Raw genomic sequence first — 27,265 nt, forward strand, 5'->3', positions numbered from 1 at the left:
GAGCTCTGCTTTGTGATCCTGTCTTCATCAACTTCTTAGAGAGTTGCTCGTGGGTCTTCTAAGCTATGTCTGACAGTGATCCTACGTCCTCTATTTAAAAAGCAGTATTACTGACCAAAATGCTGTTTTGTATGTTGCTTTCTCAATGTCTCTTGCAGATCCATATGTGAAAGCTTGTGTCTTTAGTTTCTGACTTGTCGCCTGATTTAGATTCGTCTCACCATCATTCTGTTTCATTTCTAGCTGGCAGCCGGTCAAGTTCCCCAGGGAAGCTGTTGGGAAGCGGCTATGGTGGACTTGCTGGGGGTTCCTCAAGAGGCCCACCTGTAACACTGTCTTCAGAAAAACGAAGCAAGATCCCCAGGAGTCAGGGATGTAGCCGAGAAACAAGTCCTAACCGGATTGGATTAGGTAAGGATTCTCCAAGACTTGAAACCTCATTCCAGCATGGCTGTCATGTGGTTATGACCTAATCACTGTTTGATACAGAATGCAGAGCTCTGTCTTTGAACTCAAGGAGCCACCTCAGCTGTACTCAAAAGCGGGCATTTGCTTTGTGTGCCATGCTATTCAGATTACACTGAGATTTCACCAGACCCCAAAATGTGTGGGGTGTATGCCTCCTGCAGTTGGGGTGGGACTCCATCGTCTGCAAAGGACGGGAGCTGGGGCGACTTCTTTCTCGTTCAGAAGCTCTGCCACTCTTCACTGTCCTCTCTCTGAATTCATTCTCCTCACGGCATACATTAATTCTCAAAAGCATTTCAAGGCCCTTATTTTTATTTTTATCTCTATCCTAATTGGTTAAACTTACAGCAAAAGAATATGTATATTTACTTTGGACATAATTTTGTGGAAACATGGAAGCTAGAGATTGGTGAACTCTGAAAAGCACTCACTTGAGTGTTGCTTAGTTCCCTTGTAACACAGCTGATTCTCGGTGTCTCTAGACCGATACACTCTAACTCACACATTCCTTGTTAATGTAAAAAATCTTTCAAGATATAATACCAAAAAGTTATCTATTGACACACCTACTTTTATTGTATATCTATCTGCTTCCTTATGTACAAATTTATTGCTGTTGAATGAGAGGATTGTAGGTTTAACTTTTCTTGTTGGCTCAATATTGATTTTTCTTAATTTTTTTTTTTTACTGGAATGTATACCAGGCTCTTTTTTAGACCCAAGAATTAGAAGATAAATGAATATATTTTCCTCATTTCCAAACCCTTCTAATCCCTTGAAAAGGGTGGAGGTGAAAAACCGTATGGGATGCGGTAACAGGTGCTCAGGGACCAACAGAAAGGAGGGTCTTCCCTTTGTCTGCGAGACCCTCGAGATTGTCTAACAACAGTGTCCTGGAATAAATAGGTCCTGCTTTGAAGTCCAAGGAAAAGACACTTTCAGGAGGAGAGCAGCAAATGCAGAAGCAGCTAGTCAAGAAGGACTCGTCAGCCATGGAGGTGGCTGGCAGTTAAGGGCAGCGACTGTTAGGGCTCAGCCAGGAGCAGGTGTTAAGACGTGGGTAAGATTTGATTTGAATCAGATTTCCAGGATGAATGTCTGAATTGTCTCACCCGCTACGAAACCCATCTGCATCTGGCTCAGGCCTCCGTTTGGAATACATTTTATTTTGAATCTAGGCGTGACTCTTGGGTGTCTGTTCCATCACTGACTGCTGATGTCTCTGTAAGATGTATATAAGCGACGCAGTCTGCTGTGATGTCTCTAACAGGCTCTTCTGTTGGGACGTTGACGTGTTCTTTGGAGCACTGCTTGTTTCCGGTGCTTTTCTTGCCATGACAGAACACCTGACTGGCAGCCTACGGGAGGAAGAGCTCTTTTCGGGTCACAGTTCTAGGGTCCAGCCCTTCTTGTTGGGGAAGGCTTGTGGCAGGAGTGGGAGGCAGCTGGTCATGTGGCATCCACAGTGAGAACCAAAGACAAGGATGATGATTCTGAGGATCCCAGCCCATGGGATGGGTCTCTCCGTCTCACTCCACACTGTCTAGAAACGCCCTTACAGACATGCCCAGCGATGTGTCTTCTTGGTGGCAGGTCCTATCCAGCTGACAGTGAGTTAGCCACCAGACAGCCTCTTAACACTCTTGACATTAGGGAATAACTCAGTTTTAGTAATCTAGTATAACTCCAGGACCTGCTATTCCAGTCTTTACTCCAGTGGTCCGTTGTGTATGGTACAAGAGCTTGGAAGGCCAGTGTCACGAAACATCAGTAAAGGAGTTGGTTTCCTTCCAAAGAGCTCATATTTGAGGTGATATTTTTTTTTTTTTGAGATAGGGTCTTATATAGCCCACGCTAGCCTAGACAGAACTCAGAGACCTGCCTACCTCTGTCTCCCAGGTGCTGGGATTGTGTCACCATGTCTGTCTAAAGAATTATTGGTGCTCATGAAGGGAGTTACTAGTATTTTAAGGTCATGCATGAAGTTCTGATCAAAGGTGTTTTATTTCTGCACATTATGAGAATACACACATAATACACATGAACAAATGTACCTCTATACTTACCGTTTATAAGGTAGTAGGTGCCTAGTATTTTTCAGTAATGGATTGCTTGTGATCATTGAGTTTATACTAGAATATATTTGTACGTCTAACCATTTGGTTTATGGCTTAACAGTTTTAAATACAAATATTCAGAAGAAGGGTAACATGTTTATAGAATGTTTCCTTAAAATCCTTAAGCAGTTTTAATGACTGCTAGCCTAGTTTAAGGCTTAGAATTTACGTTAAAAACTAAAATAAGGCCAGAGAGATGGTTCTGTAGGTAAAGCTGCTAGCTTCACAAGTCCAATGACACAAGGTGGATGACTGGAGCTCACTGAAAAAGCCAGATGTGGTAGCGCACCTTTGTGATCCTACCACTCCTGCTGCAAGGTGCGCATTCCAAAGGGGAGCCTGCCTGCAAGCTCCCAGGGGCATGACTGGGGACAGCGTGGGGACGGACCTCCGCACATGTCTGCACATAGGTCAGGGTGGCCTAGCTGCAGGAGCTGGGATTTCAGGTGCCATCTGCCACACTCAGCTGCCATTTAAAACTCACTAAGTAGAAAGCCTGCGACTGGACAGTCCAGAAGCAGCCCTGCTTGCTCTTGCACACAGTGCCCCCGCACCTCTCTCCCTCTCCAGAGACTGACTGACTCTCTTTCTCCTCTCTCACTCTCTTGCTCTCTTTCTCTTTCCCTCCCCCCATCCCCCCATAAGCTACCCAAACAATCAGGAAAGCACATTCATGAACTGTCTCACTTTGGTGTCTCAAAGATTTGCAGACGTGAAGCCACGCAAATACCCAGCGTCACTAGCGATTGTTAGCAGTTGCTGCCAGTTCGCTTCTCCTATTCATCCATCAAAAAGACTAGAAAATCTGGTTTTTAACAGTTTTGCAACCTACACTGCATGGTATATATTTTAAATGTCTTATGACTTTCTGGTTCAAAAAGATTTTTGGAAGATTGAAGTTAACTAAATTATTTAACTATAAAAGTAGATTTGCTGGGACATGAAAACATCTAAAGAAGCATTTTATGCCTTTAGCTTCTAGGCGTTTTCATTAATTCTGTTGCACTTTTGCCTTGCTGTGCAGTCTGATTGGGTCATTCCCTAAAAGGCAAAAGTAGGGTTGGAGAGATGGCTCATCAGTTAAGAGCATAAACTCTTGCAGAAGACTTCAGTTGCCTGGACCCACCTCCAACTCCAGCCCAAGTGGGTCTGATGCCCTCTTCTGGCCCCTGTAGGCATTGCACTCATGTGGACTGCACTACTGTAGGCATATACAAATACATGTTAAGTAAAAATGAAAATCCTGTTTTTAAGACAAAAGTAAGGATTACCTTTAAACACTATGATGTAGGGTAGAGTCTCTCAAGAAATGCAAACCAAACCAGTGGTTTTTGAATACCTGGCAGCTTTTCCTGTAGACAAAGGTCCAGAGCTTTCTAGTGTGAGTGCCGTTGGGAGACCAAGTGTGTCCTGCCTGCTCCTCTTGCTCCTCCTCCATGCCCTCCACTCACCTAGGGTGTTTGTTGGGCACTTCCTAACAAGACAAGCTGGTTTTATACTCTAGGTAGTTAAGTGAATGGGTAGATGGATGGAGATTATATGAATGAATTTTGACTGCTGATTCTATAAAAATAATTTTCTGTGCTTATTCTAGATCTTTCTGTAGGTTAATCTTTGTGTCTGTTTTTTTCCATGGGTTAAATTACCTAACATTTGAAATACCACTCTTAACCACAAAATGTATTTGAATGAGATTTGGGGCAATTGTGGACAGATTTCTGACAAAACATTGGACAGAATTCTTTTTTCTATGTGTCACATTGTAGAGGAGCCCATGAGCATGGAGGGTGAGTGCATTCTTGGGGAAATACTCGGGGGAGGCCTATCAAGAAGTTTGTGTGGGCATTATTTTATATCGCAGCTGTTTGTTCTTATTAGTGGTCTTTATTGTCTTCATGAAGCGGGCCTACTCCAGAGAGAACATATATTTCCATTTCTTTAGCATCTCTGTGAACTTGAAAAGGCATGGGTTCTGGATAAAGTTACATAGCAGTCAGCTGAGCATGCACTTCTGTGAAAAGCCATGAGAACGTTTGTTTTAGCTGTCTGCTTTGGAAAAGACAGTAGAAAAGTTCAGGATTTCCAGGAATGATGTTTGGCTACATTTCTGATGTGTGTATGTGTGCATTGTCCCCATGTCAATGAGATGATAATCTTTTCATTGCTTACTTTCTGTGGGAGGATGAGAACCGGGGAGATCAAGTAGCTGGACTAGTAGTGCAGCTGGGAGCTGTATGGGTCACTTTGTGGCTCAGGTACAGCAGTCTCTAAAGATAAGCAGCCCTGCTGTGTCCACTTGAGGAAGCTCCCGTGTGTCGGTGGGGTCAGCGTGGCGCCTGTTACTCGTGCTGTCCTCATGTGGCCTACTTACAGTGTCACCAGGAATTGCTGATTAACCAGTCCCCAGTGCTGTGAGTGCAAACTTCAGTGTTCCCTGTCATTCTGTCCAAACTAAGAAACTTCTAGTGAGGCCCTTGAGGTCTATCATTCAGATTATATTCCTGCCTCACCCTTCCCTTCCTACAGATTGACAGTGTCTGGACATCACTTACAAGCTCTTGGGGTCGGGTTCCACGTCAGCACAGAGCTGTTGAGCACACTCTAAGCTGGCTTCACTTCTCACACTTTCTTCTTTATTGGAGAGTTTTATGATTCTGGTTATAGTTTAGCTGTAAATCTTTGCTCTGAAATATTAGGCTGTGTTCATGGTGACATAGACGATATGCTTGTTTTTACATCAGAGAATCGACGACTCAAGAGTCACTCCCACCCGGTCTAGCAGCTCTAGACCTCTGAGGATGAGATGTCCCCTCCAGCTGTGACGTTAGGCGTTCCTCTGCACGTCCCACATGCTCAGTGTTTCTGCAGAGTGTTTGGCCACTAATTTATTTCTGCTTCATCAGACTGATAAGCACGGGTATCGTGGTCTGTCTGGGTTCCATAGTCAAAATATTATTAGACTTGACTATTGTATGATTTTGTCTTACATGTTTCATGTATGGGAATAATAAACTGTCCAGAGACAACTATAAAATACTATTCCGAGGTCAGTAGAGGAATCTTCTTGCCCAAATACTGACAATGTCCACTTTCTTGCTGTAGAGATCATGAAACAGTAAGCAGTCAGTCCTGACTCCAATTTGCTGCTTAGATGGTTGCCCTTGTGTGTGATATCTCCATCTTGACGAGCATGTCAGGACCATCTTCTTTTCGGTAGGGAAGTTCGTAGACTTCAAGACTAGAGCCTTTACTTCTATTATTCAGCCAGATTGAATGGTCTTTCGGGGGAACCAAGTGCCGTGAAGTTAGCTTTGGACTCTCGAGCTCTCATTGAGATGTCTGCTAAAGCCACAGACATTCATTGTTCCTGACATGCTTTAGCTCTTACTATATTTGATGCCAGACTGACCTTTGGGAAGTCTTCATTTCTCACAGCTAAGTATAATTTCTCTTCAGTGTTTAAATCCACAGCCTTCCAAGGGCCAGAGCACACTCGAGTTTATCCAGACCCTCCTGTCAGTGAGACCTCATCATGGGCAGGTTGTCCATACTTCCCAGCATAGACAATGTCATAATTACATTTAAGCAAATGTGACTGATGCTTGTGAGTTTTTCTGTCTTCATTAAATTTGTTCACCTTCTCTGAAACCCCTCATGCTGCACGCTAGCACGGAGCAGCCGTATCCCCCGACCCAGCATGAGTCAGGGGTGCAGCCGCGATACCAGCCGTGAGAGCAGCCGCGATACAAGCCCTGCTCGGGGCTTCACTCCACTCGGTGAGTACCCATAGGCGCTGCTTGTGCAGACACTGCTGGGTGGAATGGCCGCTTCCCTCTGCTGCCCTGTGAGCCTCTCTTCTCTCTTTCCTCTTCCTTAGTCGCCCTTGTGGTCCCCTCTGCATGCATAAACTTCAGCAACTACCAGTTTTCACACATTAGAGGAAACAAATACCATTCAAGCTGCCGTGGCCATTGTGGCCACTTGTCACTGAGTAAGCCCAATCGTGTGGCCACTTGTCACTGAGTAAGCCCATTCATGTGGCCACTTGTCACTGAGTAAGCCCATTCGTGTGGCAGTTTCTAACATAGGGCAAAACTTAGCAGAAGTGAACGACTTCACGTGAATTCACGGGAGGTGAATTCAGAATTGAAATGTAGTCATCAAATTTTTGGCTTACCTTTATTTTTCCTAAAGAGGATGGAACCATGGCCTCAAGCTTCCAGGGCTTCCAGGGTGCTCGACTCTGAGCCACGCACCCAAGCCCAGTATATATAATTCAAAGGAAGGACAAGAGTATAATCATACAACATTTCAACAGCGAAATGAATTTTAGTTTTAATAGCCATGCCATCCTTTAAAAGGGTCACAGTACATTTATTTAATATGGATTATCAGTTCCCAAAGGATTTTTATCCTCCGACCTGTGTGGCATGTGGTGCCCTCCGGGTGTAGGTTTACTGTTGATGAACATGAGAGCAGAAGTAATTTTGTTGGTTTAGACCTGAAATGATCCCATTCCTAATGAAGCGGGGGCTTCAGCAGTCTGTGAATTTTTCCTTTTGGCTGTGTGATTACTCAGCTGATCTTTTCGCACTGTACACGTTGCTCTGAGAGAGACAGTAGTAGATCAAGTGAGAGCTCTCTCTCTCTCCTGCTCATGCCCTACACCTCTTCTGATGCCTTGATTTTCTCCAGGGTCAGTGATCCAAGTCAGGATGTAGCGAACAGATACCAACATCCTTCTAGAGGGTCCTCTTCCTCCAGTGGCTCCTTCCCTCAGATTCAGCCATTCTATCCCTCAGCCAGGCGGCTTTGCATGCAGGGACATTGCAGCATCCTCGTGATAGCAGCAGGGGTACTCCTCATGGTGATTTTCCCTTTTGAATGCAGGCTATACACCTGTGTGCCTTGGCTTACTCGCTGGCCTTCCAACAGCCTTGTTAGATGAGTGAGCCGTTCCGTCTGTGGATGACTTTGTCTGTTAGAAGCAGGTCAGCCTTTTTCTTGTGGCTGACATTTTACACTGTGTGGATCCAGCCTTGAAGTCTGACATACAATTTGTGGATGGACAGAGAGGGCTGAATTCCTGGTATTTAGACTGAACCCTGAGCACCTGATGGACCTCATCAGTTTTTGCTCCTTGGGTAAACAGGTCTGCTTAACTGTCTCGGTGACGTCCTAAAATAGTACAGTGTATAGTTGCTGTGGCCAGGACAGAAGCTGCAGCTCTGGCTTCATCAGCTGCTTTCTTCTGTTGGAGCCAGGGCAGTAGGAAATACTTCTAGCTGAATTTTTAGACCATGCCTTTTACCTCCTTGGGTTAAATCTGGGCCCCAAACTTGTGTGCAGAGGAATAACAAGAGGGCCATTTGAAGCATCAGCTGGCACAAGTGCTTTCAGTCCCTGTTCACACTGAGTGACAAGCACCCTTATCATCAGCCTCCGAGCCTGATTGTAACAGTCTTACATTGAATAGCCAGGTGCTGTTTTGACTCCCAGCCTGCCTTCTTCAAAAGCAGTTCTGATGAGTCTCTCACATTGCTCAACCATGTGGTCGATGCTTTGTAGTGAAGTCTCTTCTGGGTTAGACACAGAGAAAAGGGCTAAGAGATTTTACTGAAGCGTTGGTTTCCAGTCTTGGAGTTAGGACCCATGGATTCAGAGAGACCTCCCAGAAAGCGGCTGTCCTGTGCGAGCTTGCTCCATATCCCTGAGTGCCTTCTTTTTCTTTTTTGTCTCCACAATCACTTCCCATTAGTTACAGGCCAGACTTCATTAGGAAAAAGAAAGGAAGAAAGAAGGAGGGAGGGAGGGCAAAAGGAAGGAGAGAAACAGAGAGAGAGAGAGAGAGAGAGAGAGAGAGAGAGAGAGAGAGATGGGAGAGGAGAAAGGTAATGTATCTCAGTGAATGCAGACCTCTCTCTGCCTTTACAGGGGGTTGGTTGCAGGGCTGCCTGTAGATGCTCAAGTCTATTTTATAAAATGCTGGAGATTAAACACAGGCTATGTTCCCCATGCCTCCCTGCCCATACACTTAAATCATCATTGAATTATTTATAATATTAAGCACAATGTAAATGCTATGTAAGTGGTTGTTGTACTGTATTCTTTAGGTACTAATGACAGAAAGCATATTCAGAATCTCCAGGCGTGGAAGCTGTGGACAGTTTGCCACTGTACCTGCCGTTTTTAAGTTTGTAACACTGTGTTTAAGCCTCTCAGTAATCTTAATGCTAAGTGAAATTACAGCTTCTGGAACTCTGCTGCCAATCAAGTCAGGCTTTGATAGAAGTGAGTCCTCTGTGTATTCTATTGCTGGCTGTTCACTTGGGAATTCAACAGAGAGTCGTTACAGAGCAGACATTCTGTAGAGTATTGTGTCCAAACCAAAGAAATACATTTTAAGAAACCTACAGACAGATCAAGTATTGCTTAAATCCATTTTCAATGTAAGCATCAAGATAGAGCTCTAATGTGATAGCTAAGAACTGTGCAGGTCTCTCTGGTCTCAAGGAACCGGTACCCTGTAGCTTCCTTACCTAGGAAAGTGGTAAGTCTTGTTTTAGACACATCATCTCAATGCTTTGTGTGTTGATCTTCCAAAAAGAGGATTTTCCCTTCTCTTGTTTCAGGCCTCTAAAATTTTTATTGCTTGACCAGGTAATGTGTTCTCTTTATATCAATCTACCACAGGGTGTATGTTTTTTAAAGTGGCATGAGCTTAGAAATAAACTTACGCTGGAGGTTAGAGGTTTTGACGCTTTGTCAATAAATGTGTGAATTTTAATGTGTGCCGAACAATGGAGGAGGTAAAGGATTTCACCTCTCAGTGATTTGTTAAACGTGTGAGCATTCTGTGATATAACACCTTGGCTTTTCCAGAGCAGTGAAAGGCAGCAGGCATCGTCTGTTGTTTTCACTAAATGAGTAGCTGAATATTATCTGGGCCTGTGACATCTGAACATCAGACCAGTTTCTTATTCCATATTTACTTCTCTAAGTTACTGTTTACAAGGAAGGAACTTAAGATCCATTTCCTCAGGTTGATGAATTCATAAACATATTACAAATACTCATAAAATATTATCCTACATGTAAGTTTCCCTGACATTCACTGCTCCCTCTAGTGCTGATGCTGTCACCAGCACTGCTGTGTCCTGGCAGTGGTGTGTGGTCCCCTTTAACACTCTCCATGACCAGCAAGAGGTAGGTACTGTGACTGACACCACTTTAGAGATGAAGAACCCGAGAGAAACCGACGGTTAGTATATTACCAAGGGCCACAGCCGGCTGTGGCCAAGCCAGGCAGGCCTGCCATTTGTGTTTCTGAAATGGTGCTCAGACTCCCGCTCTGCATCTCCAAGGGCCTCTACACTCACTGCCGGTGGATACCCAGCAGTGAGACAGGTACATTGATAACTAGGGTAGCTCTGCAGAAAACACCAAGCCTTTCCACTGGTCAGATGCAGGTGTTGAGCCCCCATGGTCCATGAATTCCTGTTGAGATAACATTACGAACCTCTCGCTTTTGTTTTTGGTGCATGGTGGCATATGCATCACATACCAGTGACATCTTGTGAGCTGAGTTAGTGATCCATCCGTCGCTGTCCACCCTGGGCTCAGATGGCGCTGGCGCCTGATGCTCTTCATGTGGCTTATTTCCATCATGGCTGGTGGAAGCTTCGTGGTGTGAATCTAAACCTGGAGTCTGAGTTCGTCAGTGCGTCCTTAGTACGAAGCACTGTGACGAGTGCCTCTGTCATGCCTGTGTGTGTAAGAGCTGTGTGAGGCCAGCGACCACCATGCAGGGTGGGGGCCAGTCCTGCTGTCCATTCATATCCAGCACCATTTCTTCATGAGAAGCGCGGCCGTGTGGTAGCAGCCCCGCATTTCCTTTGGTACTTGTGTGTTAACCCTGTGGGTGTTGCCGTTCCTTTTACCTGCAGCCTCTCGACGTCATTCCAGGTCCACTAGTGCTCTCTCCACTGCTGAATCTGTTGGGCAGTCAGGTGAACAAGTGCTAACTGCATGATCAGCTTCTCCATCCGTCCTCCCACCCCCATGTCAGCCTCTGTTGTCATTGTGTTGGCTAGCACTTGGCATGTGTGTACCTCATGTTCGCCCTCCTGTGTTTTCTTTTTTTGAGTTGTTGAATGTTTATGATTCTGTTCATAGGCTTGATGCTCGGTCGCCTGTTTGGCATTGTTTCTCTAGCATTCATATTTACATTGAAACAAAAATCAAGGAAGTACTCCTTCCTTCCTCACACCTCCTTCCCAGGAAAAGACCAGCCCTAAGTGGTGTCACTAGGCCGGCCTCCCCGTGGGGAGGGGGATTGCTACCACCCTGCAGTCTTTCGTCTCCACAGTCCTTACTCCAGTGTTCTGTCAGGTGCTAAGGTGTTAGCGTCAGCTACCAGTTCCACACACCTAGATCACAGCATACGTCATTCACACATAGGAAAATATAATACCCTGAAAGCTTTGGGAAAGCAAGGTCAGGATCCAGGCCCTGAAGGTGCAAGAGGTTAGTCTCATTGTCTGTGAACTCCAAACCTGTCTCAGCTTCACTTAACAGAACCCACTGGCTACAGGAGTAGAGAGTGAGTGTCTAAAGATGCATCCATATGCCACCATAAATTAACTGGGTCATTTTCACACACTAACACCCCTAATGGCTCGTTTCTCAATGGAGTCAGCATGCTCTACTAATTCACACACTGTTGATGGTGCCGATGCTCACCCATTTATCCAGCGAATATCGTGCCCTTTCGTTCTTCCGAACGGAACCAGCTGCATGTTTTCACCATGTGGGCTCTGACTAAACGTCTCCTTAAGAACTAGGGCCAGGCTGAGGGTCCAGGCCTCTGTATCCATCCCTTGGAAAACCGCTTTATCATAATGTTGGAACAGTGAGTATGGACTGCAGGGTTTTGCCTGGTGATCTAGACAAGCATGTCCCCTTCAGATCCACAGGTCACAGTGTCCACTTTATCAGATGGCCGACAGTTGCTGTGTGTGGCAAAGCTGTAAGCATCTGGGAAGCACTGAGTCCTTGCTTTATTCTTAGAAAGTTTTAATTTTCTGTCTGAAAAGATCCAATATTATCCCTGGAATAAGAGTTGCTGGCATGAAATCTACTTGTGTTTTTTTGTTTTGTTTTGTTTTATTTTTTATTTTTTTGTTTGTTTTTAAGGCTTTATGTTTATGCTGGGTAACTTTTAAATGGCTTTAACTGAATTACTCATTTGTTCCTCATAAATCCCCTGCTATCTACCCTTTTTTAATGGAAAAAAAGACTTGAACCAAAATTACTTACAAAACAGCATGCCCAGACCTCTCAATTCTGTCCCTGTTCACTTTCTAACAAATGAGCATACGGATGACTGTCCGTGGTCTTCGTGGTTCACGGAGCCCAGCGACTCATCCCCAAAATCTGATGAGAAGATGATGTTTGCAATCATCAGCAAGTGCATTAAAAAAGGGGATAGTATGACATATGGTTTCTGTTTTTCTATTAAAAAATTTGTGACTGTGTATGAGTCTTTTGATTAGCAGTGTGTAAATTATTTTCCCTGCCTGTGGTAGTAGAAGGGTAAAATATTTTGAAAGTGATCTTTTAACAAAAGCTAACTAAACTTCACTAATTTTGTAGATGATGTCTTATTCCCTGTCCAAATGCTTAAATATATCATTTCAAAAAAAAGCCAGTTCCTTGGGCCCAGCAAGGTGGTTCAGCAAGTAAGGGCTTGCCAGCCTGAATGGGGTATCTGGGACCTACACAGTGGCAAAGGAGAAGTGGCTCCTGCAAGCTGTCCTCTGACTTCCACATGAGTGCCATAGCACCTCCCCACATAATAGTGAATAAATTAAGATGCAATTTCAAAAGAAAGATCAATTCCTGTAGAAATAAATATAATATCTTATTCTAAATGCTGTATTGCTAAAAGTGTGACTAAGGCAGAGGTTTGTTTTTTCCTTGTCCAAATAGTGTTTTCTGTATAACTCTGGGAAAACATATTTTTTATCTTAACACATTTTGATGACTAGACCTCTCATCCGTGGAGAGTGAGCCATGTTGGAATGTATAACTTCCACGGGCATCCCCCCGTCACAGTGTCGGGCTCTAGCACTTTCTCAGGAAAGCTGCTAGGCTGACTCAGTGGGTCCCGAGGAGCAGCTCTGGGATGGCAGAGAGGCGGGTCGGTGGATAAGAGCACCCAGCACCCAGTACCCATGTTCTGCAGTTCCCCAGTGCCTTTATTCCAGCTCCAAGGCATCTGGCACCCTTTTCTGTCCTCTTAGCACATATGTGGCATACACGCACTCACTCACTCACTCACACACACAAATAAATAGATAAATATAACTTTTAAAAAAAACTTTAGAATAATTATTTAAATTTCTAACATTTATCTTAAGTTTTTCTGCCTTATCTATATATAATAATATAAATAATATAATAAATAATAAAATATAACATAAATAATAATAAAATATATAATAAATAATATAATAGAAATAAATAATGTAATAAAATAACAGAATTCTTCTGCCTTATCTATATAAAGTTCATCATTCAGAAATCCTTCAAGGGACTCATGTGAAAGTTAAACTGATGATCTCTAAATGACTGTTCTTGAAAAGAAGGCATTAGATTTTTATGGTGATTATTAAATAATTTTAGTAAGTTGATCTTTTAATAATAACACTAGGGAAAATTTGTACCAAGATCAATTAATAATTTATTTCAAGTTTTAACTTTTTCCATCACTTTGCCTTACATCTTATTTCCCAAACCATGAAGTGTACTTGAGCTGAACAAACTACAAGGGTACTTGCCTCTAGAAGGAAAGCTGAGTAGAATATAAGATTCAACCCAGAGCCCTGCTCCCTGCTGTACGGTCCCTATCTTCTGCCTAAGCCTTTTCAGTAACAAAATGTCCAAAACAGGCTCCATTTGAAAAAGAAAAAAAAAGAAAAAAGAGGGGAAAGCACTTGCCTGTGGCTCCTCTGTGTTAGATACGAGCACCTTAGCCTACCACTGGCAGGCATACCCAGTGCAGGTCGCAGCGCCAGACCCGGTGCAGGTCGCAGCGGCTGGGAGTTTTCCTGTCGCTCTCTTTCGTGGGAGGAGGCAGGAACCCTTGCCGAGAACTGCGAAGCTACGCGTGGCTGACACATGTCCTGCTTTTGTTTTCACATAGATCGGTTTGGGCTGGGCCAGTCAGGAAGAATCCCTGGTTCCGTGAATGCCATGCGAGTATTGAGCACCAGCACAGACCTAGAAGCTGCCGTGGCTGATGCGCTGGTAAGAGGCACAGAAAGAATGGAGTCACAGTTGCTCAAACATAGTTTCCTGTCTTAACACAAAATTGCCCTCAAATCAGGTGACTAAGTCATCTTTTACACTCTTCAAAAGGGGTGTGAATAGGGCTGGGGTGGTGGCTCACCCGTCAAAGCACAAGCAAAGGTGAGGACCAGACCCACATGGATTACCATGCTCAGGGCTGGCCTGCTAGGTTATACATTGGCAATCTACGCGTTTGAGAGACAGAGATCAAGGAAGACCCTTGAAATCTCTCAGTCCAGCGTGCATATATGCGTGCGTGTACACACACACACACACACACACACACACACACTGACATGCTCACACACCACACATACATACGCAGGAGAGAAGGGAAAAGGTTAGGTAAAGTTAGCTATTTTTTTCTCTCACACGCTTACAGCACACAGTGAAATCAGCCTTCCCGGAGCGAGCAGTATCAAGAACCTCACCCATGCATGCTTCTTGGCACTCAGGAAATTTTGATGACATTGGGCTTCGCACATGTCATCAAGCTTTCTCTTTTGTTTTCTGTATACCATAGCTTCTTTTCCCACAGCATTTCCTATTTTCCATCCTGTTGCCTCCGTTGCTGTAGGGGCTTCGACAGCACAGTCTACACGCATCATTATAACAACGGACAGTAGAGTTTGAGACCTGAAAGTTACGTTTATGCTGCTGTGTGATTCTGAGCTAGGGAATTTCCCCCACCTCTAAAAATGGATCAATAAAGTAAATAGAGTACTTGTCATGCAAGCACATGGACATGAATTTAATCCCCAGAATCCATAGATAAAGCCGTGTGTGGTGGGGGCCTTATCATTGCTGCCCCAGAGAAATGGAGACAGGCTGATGTTTTGGGCTTGCTGTCCCGCCAGCCAAGCCGAGTCCATGAGCTCAGCTGTAAGTAAGACCCTGTCTCAGAAGCAAGGTAAACAGCATCTTGAGGAATGGTACCTCAGGTTGACATACCCCCCCAGCTCCGTTTCTCTTTCACTGTCTCTCTCTTGCACATGCACACACACATGCACACATGGACATACATGAAAATTTTCTGAAAAGTTAAGGTTTGGTCTCTAAGTATCTAAAGTCCTAGTGGAGGAATTTTCACTTACTACATTTTAGTACTGGGATGGGGGGATGCTCATGGTTCCTCCAGTCTGTGGTACAGCAGACACTCTGTAGGATCAGCTTTGGTGAGCTTGCCTCCCAGCTGGTAGGAGCAGCCTCCCACGCCCGCTTCACATGGTCAGCATTTGAAATAGGTGCTCTTCAGAATGGTCTCACAGGCGCCCTGCCCTCTGCTGCTGCGCTAAGATTACTCTCCTTTTAGGAGAGGAGCACACACGTAACTCGTTCTTACTGGAAAGTCTTCCAGTCTTTCCAGTCTGAGGTTTTGAATATGGCCTGTGCCACCTGACCATGGCTTTCTGGCTGGTACTACTGTGAATCCCGCTTCCATCCCTCTGCCTTGTTTGTTCTTGCTCAGTCAGATGTTTTCTTTAATGTGTTTCTCTGAGCAAGCTGTTGGCCACCTCAGAAGGCTTTCCTGGTAGGCAGCCAGCCTGGCCAGCTCTATTCATCAGCCTAAGCACAGAAGGAACTTTTTCTGGCAGGTATTGGAGTGCCCAGTATTGCTCAAACCGTGGTTTTAGCCTAAGAGTCAAGAGCTGGAACAGAATCCAGTGAGGCTTTCTTTTTCCAAGTCAAAGCATTCTGAATCTGCCTTTTATACAGTCAGAGACTTGAGAAAGTAGTGGTCAGGGGACTGGGAAACAATGGAGCTGCAGCCTTGGCTAAGATGGCCTTGCAGTTCAGGCAGATGATTTTTTAGTTGTTTAAATCCCACATAAGGGACTGTGTACACATTTCTAGGAGGCAAAGTGGAGCTGGAGACTCCGGCCCTTTGCTTTGACTCGAGCCTTCCTCTGAGCCCCAGCCCAGTCTGTCCATGCTGCCCTTGCTCCTTTGTCCACTCTGTCTGGCCTCTCTGAGCGGCCTGCTTCTGAAGGGGAAAGTGCCGGAATGGTAGGGAATCCTTGCCTACACAATGGACGCCCCGGGGTAGGAACAAATAATGGATGGACAGTGACTTAGAGAGGTGCCTCTGGGTGTGGGACATCTGGTCGAGAATTCTGCCCTAAGTCAGGAGCCTGGGGAGAGGGCAGGATGAGGAAATGCCATCCGGAGAGCGTCTGCTACAATCTCCCCAGACAAACCGCTTGCTGACCTGTGTTTTTGGTTTGCTAAGAGATGTTTGCTGTACACTTTTGTTGCCAGAACAATCCCCACCTGTGCTTCTGACATAATTCTCTATGCTTTTTCCCCCGTCCTCCAAAACTTCCCTGCCTACAGCTGTTAGGAGACGCCAGGAGCAAGGTACCCGTGCTTTCACTTTTGTTTACAACCTTGTTTTTCTGTTGCAAGTATATTTCTTTAGAATTTAGTTGAAAGCGGCACAAAATGTAGTAGCTGTAGTTAGAAATTCTGGTCTCGCGTGTTTCTGGTAAGCATTCTGGTTTGCTGTCTGTGATAGAGCCCGTCACCTTTCACATGCTTCGGGTACTTTTTTGTGTTTGTTTTAATGTCACTCTCTACTCCCTCTCCTTTTGTGTCTCATTTTATTAACTCAGTTTCTGTCTATTTTATCATAATTCCATGAATAGATCTGTCAACCACCTTTTTTCTTATTTTAGGCATCTGGCTTATGTAAGTGTAAATCATATGGTTTGTTATCTAAATCAAAGCTGTTTTCAAAGGTAAAAAGAGGACGCTATGAATAATTTTGTTGGGACAGGAGGCAGTACAGTCTTGAGTAAGCTGATTTTCAAAGTAATTAACATTATTTGAAGATTAAAACTATCTGTGTGGCTAGAGTCAGTGACTGCACTTAGGAAACATTGTATGTGCCAACCTTACCATACTGTTGTCCTGTGTATGGATTTAACACACTGTCTTATATTCAGGGTGTGAGAGAAGAAGGAATAGCCTGCTGTACTCTACTTTAAAAAGAAACCTATTGTGCTGGAAACATGGCTCAGAGTTTAAGAGCTCTTCCAAATATCCTGAGTTCAATTCCCAGCAAGCACTTGGTGGCTCACAGCCATCTATAATGGGATTTGGTGCCCTCTTCTGGCATGCAGGCATACATGCAGGCAAAGAAAAAAAAAGAAAAAGCCTATTTGCATTATAAAACTAACCAATGTTGTTGGCTAAAGTGGCTCACGCAGTATGGGACCCTTCTGCATAGACTACTTCCACCACAGACATGTCAACTGCACACTTCTTAAAAGCAAGCATGATTGTTGAAGCCAAGGGCATCCATAGCCTGCGCTTAAGCTCTGGGCTCTGAAGAGGTGAGCTTGTGCACGTGTCTGCAGTGTGTCCGTTCCTCATCCTTCAGAGTTCCACTGAATCCTCCCCCCCTCCCGCCCCCCGTAGTCTGGAGAGTGGGATTGTTGCCTTCCTCGAGAGGAATCACTGAGGCAGAAAATGACAGTTTGCTCAGCAGTGATACCTGGATCGGAACCCAAGACCATCTTGCTAGAAATCTCCCTTGCCACCGATACACATATCCACACTTTCTACAAAACAACAGATTCTCCCACACCAAGATACTGCCACCTTGACACTTCCCTCATCTGCAGGCATAGGAATGTGTGTGTTTTTACTTGTCATTCTGCACTGTTGTAGTTGTCAGTAAATGACTCATGAACATTCCCCTTCCCACTTCTTCCTTACCCCGCCCCCATGGGACATTTCAGAAGAAGCCTGTGAGGAGGAGGTACGAGCCCTATGGAATGTACTCTGACGATGATGCCAACAGCGACGCCTCCAGCGTGTGCTCTGAGCGCTCGTATGGCTCCAGGAATGGTGGCATTCCTCATTATCTGCGGCAGACTGAGGACGTAGCAGAAGTTCTCAACCACTGTGCTAGTTCCAACTGGTCCGAAAGGAAAGAGGGGCTCCTGGGCCTGCAGAACTTACTGAAGAGCCAAAGAACACTGAGGTAAGGAAAAGACACTCTGCCATGATCTACATCCTGTCCCATTAGACTCGTCAGGGGCTTTGAGGGAGTCTGCCATTACAGAGTCCTTGCAAAGTTCTTTCTAACGATTGGAAGACATAGTGCCTGCCACACACATGCTTGGAAACATCTAGAAAATTCTCTGCAATCTGTTAGGTGGCTACTAGACATTTGGTTCCTGTTAGGTGTATGTCTGTCCACTAGGTGATACTCCTGAGGAGTCGGGCACAGAAAGCAGCTTCGCATTGGTAACGCTGAGTCCACTCCAGGCTCAGGGTAAAGCGCAGTGTGTAAGCTCACACCACTTGTGTGCACAGCCTAGACGTGTGCCCAGCGAGCCTGGGATGAAATAGACACTCAGCAGCAGCAGCAGCAGCAGCAGCGCAGCTTTACAGCTTCTCTTGTGCCGTCCTTTGATATCTCATGCAGTTTTTAGATAACCAAGTATTACACATACCAAAGGAATATGCATTTATATAACGTTTCATCATATCTAAGCTGCCATCAGCATGCCATTATTTTATTCACAAAATGATGAAAATAATATTATTCACAAAATAATAGAAAGACCGCTCAGTGTGGCTAGTCTGCTCCTGTACTCTCAGCACTTGCAAATCAGAAGCAGGGGGATCCCTGGTATTTTTGGGTCTGTCTGAACTGCAGGGTGAGATCCTGTCTCCACCCCTCCCAAAATAAGTAAAAAAGGATGAGGGGATGGGGAGAGGAAGATAAATTTTGTTCACTAATCCAGCCTGTTAATTTGTTCTTGGTTTAAAGACCAATCTTAAGTAGATGTGAGTGACGTGTGGACACCAGTGAAATACGCTGTGACAGCCTTTGAGCATTGCTACAGAGAAGGCAATTTTTTGGTTTTTTAAAGAAAAAATCGTGACCCTGAATAGGTTTGCAGCTCTGGGTGGAAGACCCTTCTGGGCCCTGTGTGGTTCCTGAGCTGTTTGGTGTCCAGTCTGCCTCTGCACACCACATTCACCCTTGCTCCTGTTAACCCATTCTGTCCATGAAGCTGATAGAGGTTCTGCCACATCCTTTTGAAGCACAGACACCCTTGTGAGTGTGCTTTGTCAGGGTTGATCTGAAGCTCTGGTCTTGTTGACTAGTCCACTTTCTGGATTCCCAGTGTTTACCAGCTACACCTGAATTGTCCGTGCAAACCTGCTAGCACTATCATGTCTAGGTTACTGAAGGATCATTGAGGCATCTGTGTCTCAGACACATGAAGAAGGTGGATTGTCCCAGGGGGACAGGAAGGAAGAACTCTTCTTCCCAACCTTGATGTGAAAAGGGGACTTAGGAGACGCAGGTGTGCACTGAGGCTTTTCTTGGTCTCAGTGTTAACTGTGTCTTTGACTCTTCTCAGTCCCATGGCAGAGTTCCCAGCCAAAGACAGGGCAAAAGGTGCTAAGAGTGAGTCTCAGGAAGATGGTGGCCCAACAACCTGAGTTCAGTCCTTGGGCCACGTGGCAGGAGGAGAGAACTCACTGCCACAGGTTTTCCTGTGACCTTCACACACACACATACACACACACAGTTAGCTTGGCAGGTGGAAAACAGACGTAGGCTGAAGTAAGGGGACTTGCCTTGCATCTGTCCCCTTCTAGGAGGCAATTAAATCTGTTTCCTCATCTTAAAATGAATTGAAGATTGTAGCTTAAATTTCATCATGAATTAGATAAGATGATTAGTTTGATATAGGCATTGTTGTTATATAACTAAAGATTAGTTAAAGGGTTTCTAAAGCCATAACTAGTTACACTGGTGATACTACATCTTAAACTCATTTGTTTCCATTTTTTCCTCTAGTCGAGTAGAATTGAAGAGATTGTGTGAGATTTTCACCCGAATGTTCGCTGACCCTCACAGCAAGGTAACCAGGCCTTATGTAAAGTCCATCTGCATGCCTGTGCGAACTGTGTAATACACCCCGGATTGAGAGAGAGCTCCCCAGTATCTTCATTAACATCTTCCTAAGTACAGTTCTCGGGACTTAGGTGGCTGTCAACTTCCAATTAGGTGTGCCTCAAATAAGGAGTGTCCTGAAAGTAATCAGATGGAATCTTTCATCCAGTCAGCAAGCATCTTTGTCTGTCTCCTTTTAGCCAAACAGGGTGCTAGGTTCTAGGATATAATCTAGTACATTTTAGCAATGTTACAGTAGTGGGAAGATGTATATGATTACTTTGGTATCTCACATAGAATTTGTATTCATAGAATAAGATAGAAAAATGGAAGTATTTATTTATTGCCTTTATTGGAAAACCAAGTTCAGTTATTTCCCTGATGAAATCTGGCTGTTCCCGAGAGCTTGCTGGATAGAGTTCTCCTAGGTGGTACCCTGCCGTTGGGAAGGACTGTTGAGGAGAAACCATACAAAGAGTGGAACAAAGTCCTTTCCAGAAGTAGTGCTGAAAGGGACCTCTTTACAAAAGCACCTTGATTAACAGTATTTTAAGTAAATGCTGTTGTTTAGGAAGATGCTAGTAAGGGCTGTTGATGTCATGAAGAGATGGTGACAAGAGGGGGCTAACGGGTGAACACGAGATAGGCGCTAGAGTGTGGGAATGAATAGGAACTAAATTCATTGTGGACATGCTGGCACTAAAGTTTCGATGCTGGGAGGAAAAAAGCCTGTGGTGGTCAAAGAGTCCAGCAACTTGCTCTCTTTCCTCTTTCCTATCCTTGCTTCCTCATAGGAATTGTCCTTGAAGTAGTAAATAGTAAATATCCACCCACCCACCTGTTCACCCGCCCACCAGCTCATGCATTCACCCTTCTATCCACCCATCCACCATGCATCCCCTACCATCTGTCTACCCACCCACCCACCTTTTCATCTCTTCATCCATGTACTTACTCACTGCCCACCCATTTACCCATCTACCCAGTCATTCCACATTCCTTGAATTCCTGCCATGAGCTAGGGATATGGAAAATCCAAGCCCTTGCCTTGGAGGCACTCACATAAGCACTGGGACCAAGCACAGGGCCCCTCTCCTCCTGCTTGTTCCCGCGGCAGCCCTCACTAAATCATCATGCAGGCCTTCCAGAAAGCACATTTCAAAGCATTCATTTTTAAATTCCCAAAAGACTGAGTTTAATGGCCACCTAGATAACCAAAGATCTGATTATCAAGATTGTTCTCTATGGAGGTATTAGAGCAATAGGATTTAAAGCGTAAGCATGCTATAGCTGGTAAGTTATACCATAAGGGATGCTATGTTAGATGGTTTCACATTGATGCACTTTCTGTTACCCGTTACCTCTAGATTGCTGATTCAGAAGCAGAATGTGAGGATAAAGAAGGAAATTTGTTTCCATCAGAAGGCTCTTGTCCAGTGAGTTGGAGGTCTCAGTTTAGTTCATGTTTCTTAGCTACCTGAGCCAAGCTAGGAATCCCACCTCTCAGAGCTCACTGACTTTTTTCCTGAGCTGTCGCTGGAGACTCCTGGTGGTGAATGGTGGCTGTGATAGACCTGACGACCTGTGGGGTGGGTGTCCCAGCACAGCACCACACCTGGGGAGTCCCGTGCCACTTCCTTCCCTGAGACAGGCATAGAGATACGCTACTGTGCGCTGCTTTACCTCGGAAGCAGAGTAACTACATAGTGGCATGAGAATTAACAGGAATTTTTAGTAGCTCCCCTGATAACCCCTCCATAACATCTGAAATTAGCACATGCCAAATTACTTGACAAAAGTTAGTGGTTACAGAAACCTGAGTAGGCTTCTGCCCCTTTATGTCCTATAATAATATGTGTTGAATGCAAGGGAATGAACCAGACTAGTATCAAATCAGAACAAAACACCACCACCCCCGTCTCTCTGTCTTTCTCTCTCAGAAAATCCTCCAAGATTAAACTTCTCTTTGTACTGACAGTTACAGGTTTATATTGAGGTGAAGAGAGTGTTCTATCAGTTTGTAGCTTTTTCAGAATTCTTAAAAGAAACTGCATGAAACTGGTATTCCTTTGCTGTGCACTAACATGGAATTTGTTTTGTTGCATGCCCTGGTGTGCCGTGGAATTCACAACAGAGAGTAAGTGTCAACCACTCCCATCCTCCACCCCCACCCCCACCCCTGTGTTCTGATGTGCACTGTCTCTGACTATGAGAGCAGCCAGCATTGTTAACTCAAGTGACAAGACTGGGCTAGGCACTTGCGCTGTTCTCGGGCTGTGGAGGGATCCTGAATGCAGGCTGTGATGGGCTTGGTTTCTCTTCGTGCAGGTTTTCAGTATGTTTCTGGAGACCCTTGTGGATTTTATAATCATTCATAAGGATGACTTGCAAGACTGGCTTTTCGTCCTTCTCACACAATTACTGAAGAAAATGGGCGCAGACTTACTTGGATCTGTGCAAGCAAAAGTTCAGAAGGCACTGGATGTCACCAGGTGGGCACTCAGGGTCTTGGCTGTGGTGCTGGAGGAGTCCGTGTTCATCTCCCGTGCTCTGGGCTGACATGTCTCACCAGTCTAGGAGGGAGAGGACCGTGTCATCTCTGAGTAGGCAATACTTTATAAATGCCTGCAGAATATAGGCAGCTTTTCTAAAATATTTAGAGAGATTATTTAGGATATTCGTTTATACGTTTCTGAAGTTCTTTATTTTTAATACTTTGTTTATTAATATTTTGCCTCAGGAATTTAATATCAATATGTAATGTAGAAATCTTGTTGGACCATAACTGCCTCTAAATTAGCAGTTCTGGAGCTAGAAAGGTGGCTCAGTTGGTGCCAAAGTCTTGTATGAGCATTAGGTTCCAGAATCCTTTTTTCACCTATAATCTATAATCCTGGCATGGGAGTGGGGGTGGGGTCATGGAAAGGAGGGTGCTCCAGGTTCAGTGAGAGATCCTGTCTCAAAAAAAAGATGAGGAGTGGCTGAGGGCGGCACCTGATGTTGACTTTTGGCCTCCGCAAGTGTGTGTGTCCCCAGAAATAAACTAGTAACAGTAAGAAATAAATAATGCACACACCCACACTTCTCAGTTTAGAGTTTGAAAACATAGCCCTTCTGGCTGTTACAGAGGCTCAGGAACGTTTATGGGCTGTGCTGCTCTTCAGAAGAATGCCTGGGCTAGAAGTGAATGATCTCAGAAGATAATGGCCGTGAGCTGACTGATTTAGTATAAACAAAAGGAAGACTCACAGATCTTTGAAAAGAACAAGCAAGTGACTCCCAGGCACTTACATTATTGTCAGGGCAGTAACTTTCATAGAACCCAAATCTCACATAGGATAGACCCCAGGTATCATGGGATTTTCACAGCAAAGGAGCTCAGAGGTGAAATGGGATTTTCTCAGTGAGAAACAGAAGCTACCCTGACTTGCCTAAGGTCACAGTTAGTATTGGTGCTAGGATTTCTGCCTTTGCTTTTTTTTTTTTTTTTTTTTTTTTTTGTCTGCCACTATGATTCAGACTGCCCTGTAGGGTTGTGTCCTGCCCTCCTGCACCGTTTTGCTCAGTTGGCATATGCCACTCCAGCAACACATCTGTGCTTGCAGCTGCTGTATGGCATTTGTGACTCTGCACTCTGCTAGCAACGGGTGTTTCAGCCTGCTGACTTGTGTAATTTGCACAGATTTTGCACACATTTTCTTTTGAGTAGCATACATTGTGATAAGGCTTCCAAGGTCCTCTTCCACTGGATGGTTCATTTTAGCAAAATTGGAGACCAGTGCTGTACACCGGTGCCTTGGGGCCTCAGAGCGGCTGGCCAGCTGTAGCTGTGCAGACAGCTGTGCAGGTAGGAAGGAGGGTCCCTGGCAGCCTGACAGCTGTAGCTGTGCAGGTAGGAAGGAGGGTCCTGGCAGCCTGACAGCTGTAGCTGTGCAGGTAGGAAGGAGGGTCCCTGGCAGCCTGACAGCTGCCTCCACTTGTGGTCTTTCTAAAATATGGATCTAGTGTTCCTAGACTTTATAAAAAGTCAAAAACATAGATTTTGGTAATATATTTAAAGATGTTTTATGACACTGTAAAGACCAAATAAAGCACGAGTTAGTCCAGGGTGTCACAGCTTGAGTCAGTTTATGAATAAAATAGTCGTTACAATTTTTTGAAAGGTGGGACTATTAAGATTACAGTTCTAAATTTTGGTGATACAGTTAGTTGTAGCTCAGTGAATTTTTTCTCTCTCCTCTCTACCTCTGTCCAATTCACTCATTCACACACACACACACACACACACACACACACACACACACACACAATGAGAGGAAAATAGAATTGTGAGCTCTTATTAGTTATTTTTCCTTGACACCCTGTCTTGTAAGAGTCCTAATTTTAGGCTGAGGAGATGGCTCAGCACTTTCCCCACAAGCATGAGGACCGAAGAGATTGCCAGAATCCATGTACAACCCAAGCCAGCATGGTGGTCACCTGTAATCCCAGAACTTGGGGAGCAGAGGTGGGAGATCTCCAGGGCAACCTTAGCCAGACTGGCCAGCATTGGTGAGCTCTCTGTTCAAGATCCAGTCTCCGTAAACTGAGTAATCAAGGCAGATACTCAGCGTCTTCACAGGCACACACATGCACAAGTGAGAGCAGAAAACTCGAGTAAATTTGTGCATGGTTAAGACATTTGTTCCACCCCAACTCACTCAACTGCGGTGCAGAGCTGTTGTAGGAAAGGTCAGATAGGTGCAGAAGCTGCTGGAAAGATGGCCTAGCTGCTAATCCTGGAGGACACTGAATCTTATCAGTGATTCTTCACCAGGAGCAACTTGCTCCACTTTTCGACTCTTCCCTGGCCCCCTTGCCTCTAGCTGTGCCTGAAACAGGCTCATTTCCTGCCTAAGCTTACCCACCTGTCTCCATCTGCTGGAGGCAGAAGCAGGGAAGACTCATCTGTGGCTTGTTGACTACTTAAACAGCGCCACTAAAGTGCACTTTGTCTCAGAAGTAGCCCACTGTAGCTTCCAGCCTATAAATAGGCGAGCAAATAAGGTTGCTCTAGGGGCGGTTTTATCACTTTCCAGGGCAGGGGGACCCCAAGACTTTGCACATGTTAAGCAGGTGCTCTTCCACTTAGCTTAAGTTTACTCTTTATTAGTGATTACTATTAAAACACTGGTTTGTAGTGTGCTCTCCTTTATAAAACTTTATAGGTTTCTTGTATTGGTTCTTCAGTTTCCACTTCAGTCTAGGAATACTTGATAACATTTCTTCCTGCAATGGAGATTCAAGCCTGCATTCTCAGCCACTGTCCCACACCTCTGTAGGAAGTCTCTTAGGAGAGTCCAAAGAAAACAGTCTTATCACCCAGCCCCAGGGACTCAGCGGCCTCACCTTCCCTGTGTTGAGGATGACATCACATCTGAGTGGCCCCGTCAGGCAATTTTAAACCAGCAGTAGTGATTGCCACAGCTAAGGATGAAAGGATTGATGTTCCCTAGCCAGAAGCCCCCAGGGTTGCTTGATTGGATCAGACAGCACAGTGACTGTTAGGCATGGGCTTAGTCACAGGCTTGAGGCAAGAGGAGGGGCATCTGTAGAGCCAGAGCTGTGTAGAAAATTCCCAGCACTGAGAAGAATGGACATTCTTCTGTAGTGACTGCAGGAGGACCGCCTGCATGTACAGGACTAGAAAGACATCTGCTTGGCCTCTGCACAGTGGGGGCAAGCAACCTAGAGCAGAAGGAAAGTGGGATCTGGGGCCCGCAGTCTTCCAGGAAGCAGTGTTCAGAAAGCAGGGAGGAGCAGGAGGCTGCCTGCTTCCCCGCATTCTCTGCCTAGTCTTCAGTTTTAAAGTAGCTACTCAAAGTGACCTATATTCCTTTCCATGAATTTTCTATATGTAAATATAGTTTAATACTTACCTAAAATGAAAAGCACCATCCATAAAAATGTGAATGTACTTGTGTGTGTGTGTGTGTGTGTGTTTCAGGATATATTGTACAGTTTTATATTCTTTTATGTAATCAATTTCTTTAAAAATAAGAGCTGCTTTTTAGTTTTGATTTTTTTTTCTATTTTTTTTTTTTTTGTCCTAGGGATTCTTTTCCATTTGATCAACAATTCAACATTTTAATGAGATTTATTGTGGATCAGACTCAAACTCCAAACCTCAAGGTCAGTGGATACTCATCTTGTTTTTCTTGTTCCCTTTTCCCTGTGTGGCTTGTGATGTGTCAGATTCTGCATAACTGGGAGCATCTCTGTTTAGCTCTCTGTGGACATGCTCTTGTTTCTCTTGGTCCCAAATGACTAGTTCCTTGCGTAGGCAGATGCCTAACTCTTGTGCCATATTCTGTTCTTGTCAACAGTGTCGTCACCATCAATTGTGCGTCAGCCTTTACACAGTTGATGCTGTGACTAGGGGATCAGTGCCTTGTTAGAATACCTTCAATAGAACTTTCTCTGAGCCGCGTAGAAAGTCACACCTGTAACAGCTTACTTTCGTTACTATAAAAAGGAAGGGGTGTGTCTCTTCCTCGACTGCTGACTTTTCTTAAGGCTCTAGGATGGGTCCCTTTCTCCTGAGATCAAAAACTAATGAAGAAACTGGGTCAGAGTATGAGCTGGAGAGGTGGGAATTGCCTCCCAGGACCTGGCCGAGAATGCTTCACAGAACTGGCTTAAGAACTGGCTTGGCCTCCCAGCCAGTGGGAGAAATACTCTCTTTAAAACTCTAGGAATGGGGCTGGAGAGATGGCTGCTCCTTCAGAGGACCTGAGTTCAATTCCCAGCACCCACATGGTGGCTCACAGCTGTGTGTAACTCCAGTTCCAGGGAATCTGGCTCCCTCACACAGACATACATGCAGGCAAAATACCAATGTACATAAAATAAAAATAAATAAATCTTTAAAAAAAAGGATCTGAGCATATATAGCATCTAAAGGATATAGATGAGGCTGTCAGTTCATGCGGAAACTTAGCATGGGGAAGCGGGAGGTTCTGCCCTTGTGGTGTGCACTGCTGACCACCAGCTGAGACTTCTGTTCAGTTTGTAACATGTTCTTAACATTCATAACCCTTGGTCTCTCAGGTCAAAGTCGCAATCCTGAAATACATCGAGTCTCTGGCCAGGCAGATGGATCCCACAGATTTTGTAAACTCCAGCGAAACAAGGCTTGCTGTTTCTAGAATCATAACGTGGACTACAGAACCAAAGAGTTCAGACGTGAGAAAGGTATGTTCACAGAGCTGCAGCAAGACTGCAGACTCTCCTGCCTCATACGCCCGCGTCACCAAAGCTGTGCTGTTTCTGCTTCTCTGTCCTCTACCCATCCTGGTCTGATGGATCAACCGTGGCGATAACGAAGCACTGATGGTTCTGTGTCTGCTGGTAGGTGCTCTGATGA

The 27,265-nt window shown here is 44.8% G+C and overlaps 1 protein-coding gene across 39 annotated transcripts in view; it reads left to right on the plus strand.

Moving 5' to 3' along the window:
- Nucleotides 1-27,265, plus strand: part of Clasp1 (cytoplasmic linker associated protein 1) — a 221,796-nt gene that overhangs the window by 148,905 nt on the left and 45,626 nt on the right. For 9 of the 39 annotated variants that reach the window (XM_041648577.1, XM_041648582.1, XM_041648583.1 and 6 more), the window contains 11 exons: nt 244-411; nt 6,254-6,361; nt 10,532-10,594; nt 13,792-13,895; nt 16,272-16,295; nt 17,681-17,925; nt 19,765-19,828; nt 21,863-21,865; nt 22,189-22,352; nt 25,953-26,031; nt 26,950-27,093. In XM_041648577.1, the coding sequence (XP_041504511.1) occupies nt 244-411; nt 6,254-6,361; nt 10,532-10,594; nt 13,792-13,895; nt 16,272-16,295; nt 17,681-17,925; nt 19,765-19,828; nt 21,863-21,865; nt 22,189-22,352; nt 25,953-26,031; nt 26,950-27,093 (1,166 nt within the window). The remainder of the gene's footprint in view (nt 1-243; nt 412-6,253; nt 6,362-10,531; nt 10,595-13,791; nt 13,896-16,271; nt 16,296-17,680; nt 17,926-19,764; nt 19,829-21,862; nt 21,866-22,188; nt 22,353-25,952; nt 26,032-26,949; nt 27,094-27,265) is intronic. The other 30 variants (XM_041648599.1, XM_041648596.1, XM_041648597.1 and 27 more) reach the window with 10 other exon arrangements.

This window comes from Microtus oregoni, unplaced genomic scaffold (genome assembly GCF_018167655.1).
Source record: "Microtus oregoni isolate MIOR12 unplaced genomic scaffold, Mior012 000003F_ref0000135, whole genome shotgun sequence".
Lineage (NCBI taxonomy): Eukaryota > Metazoa > Chordata > Mammalia > Rodentia > Cricetidae > Microtus > Microtus oregoni.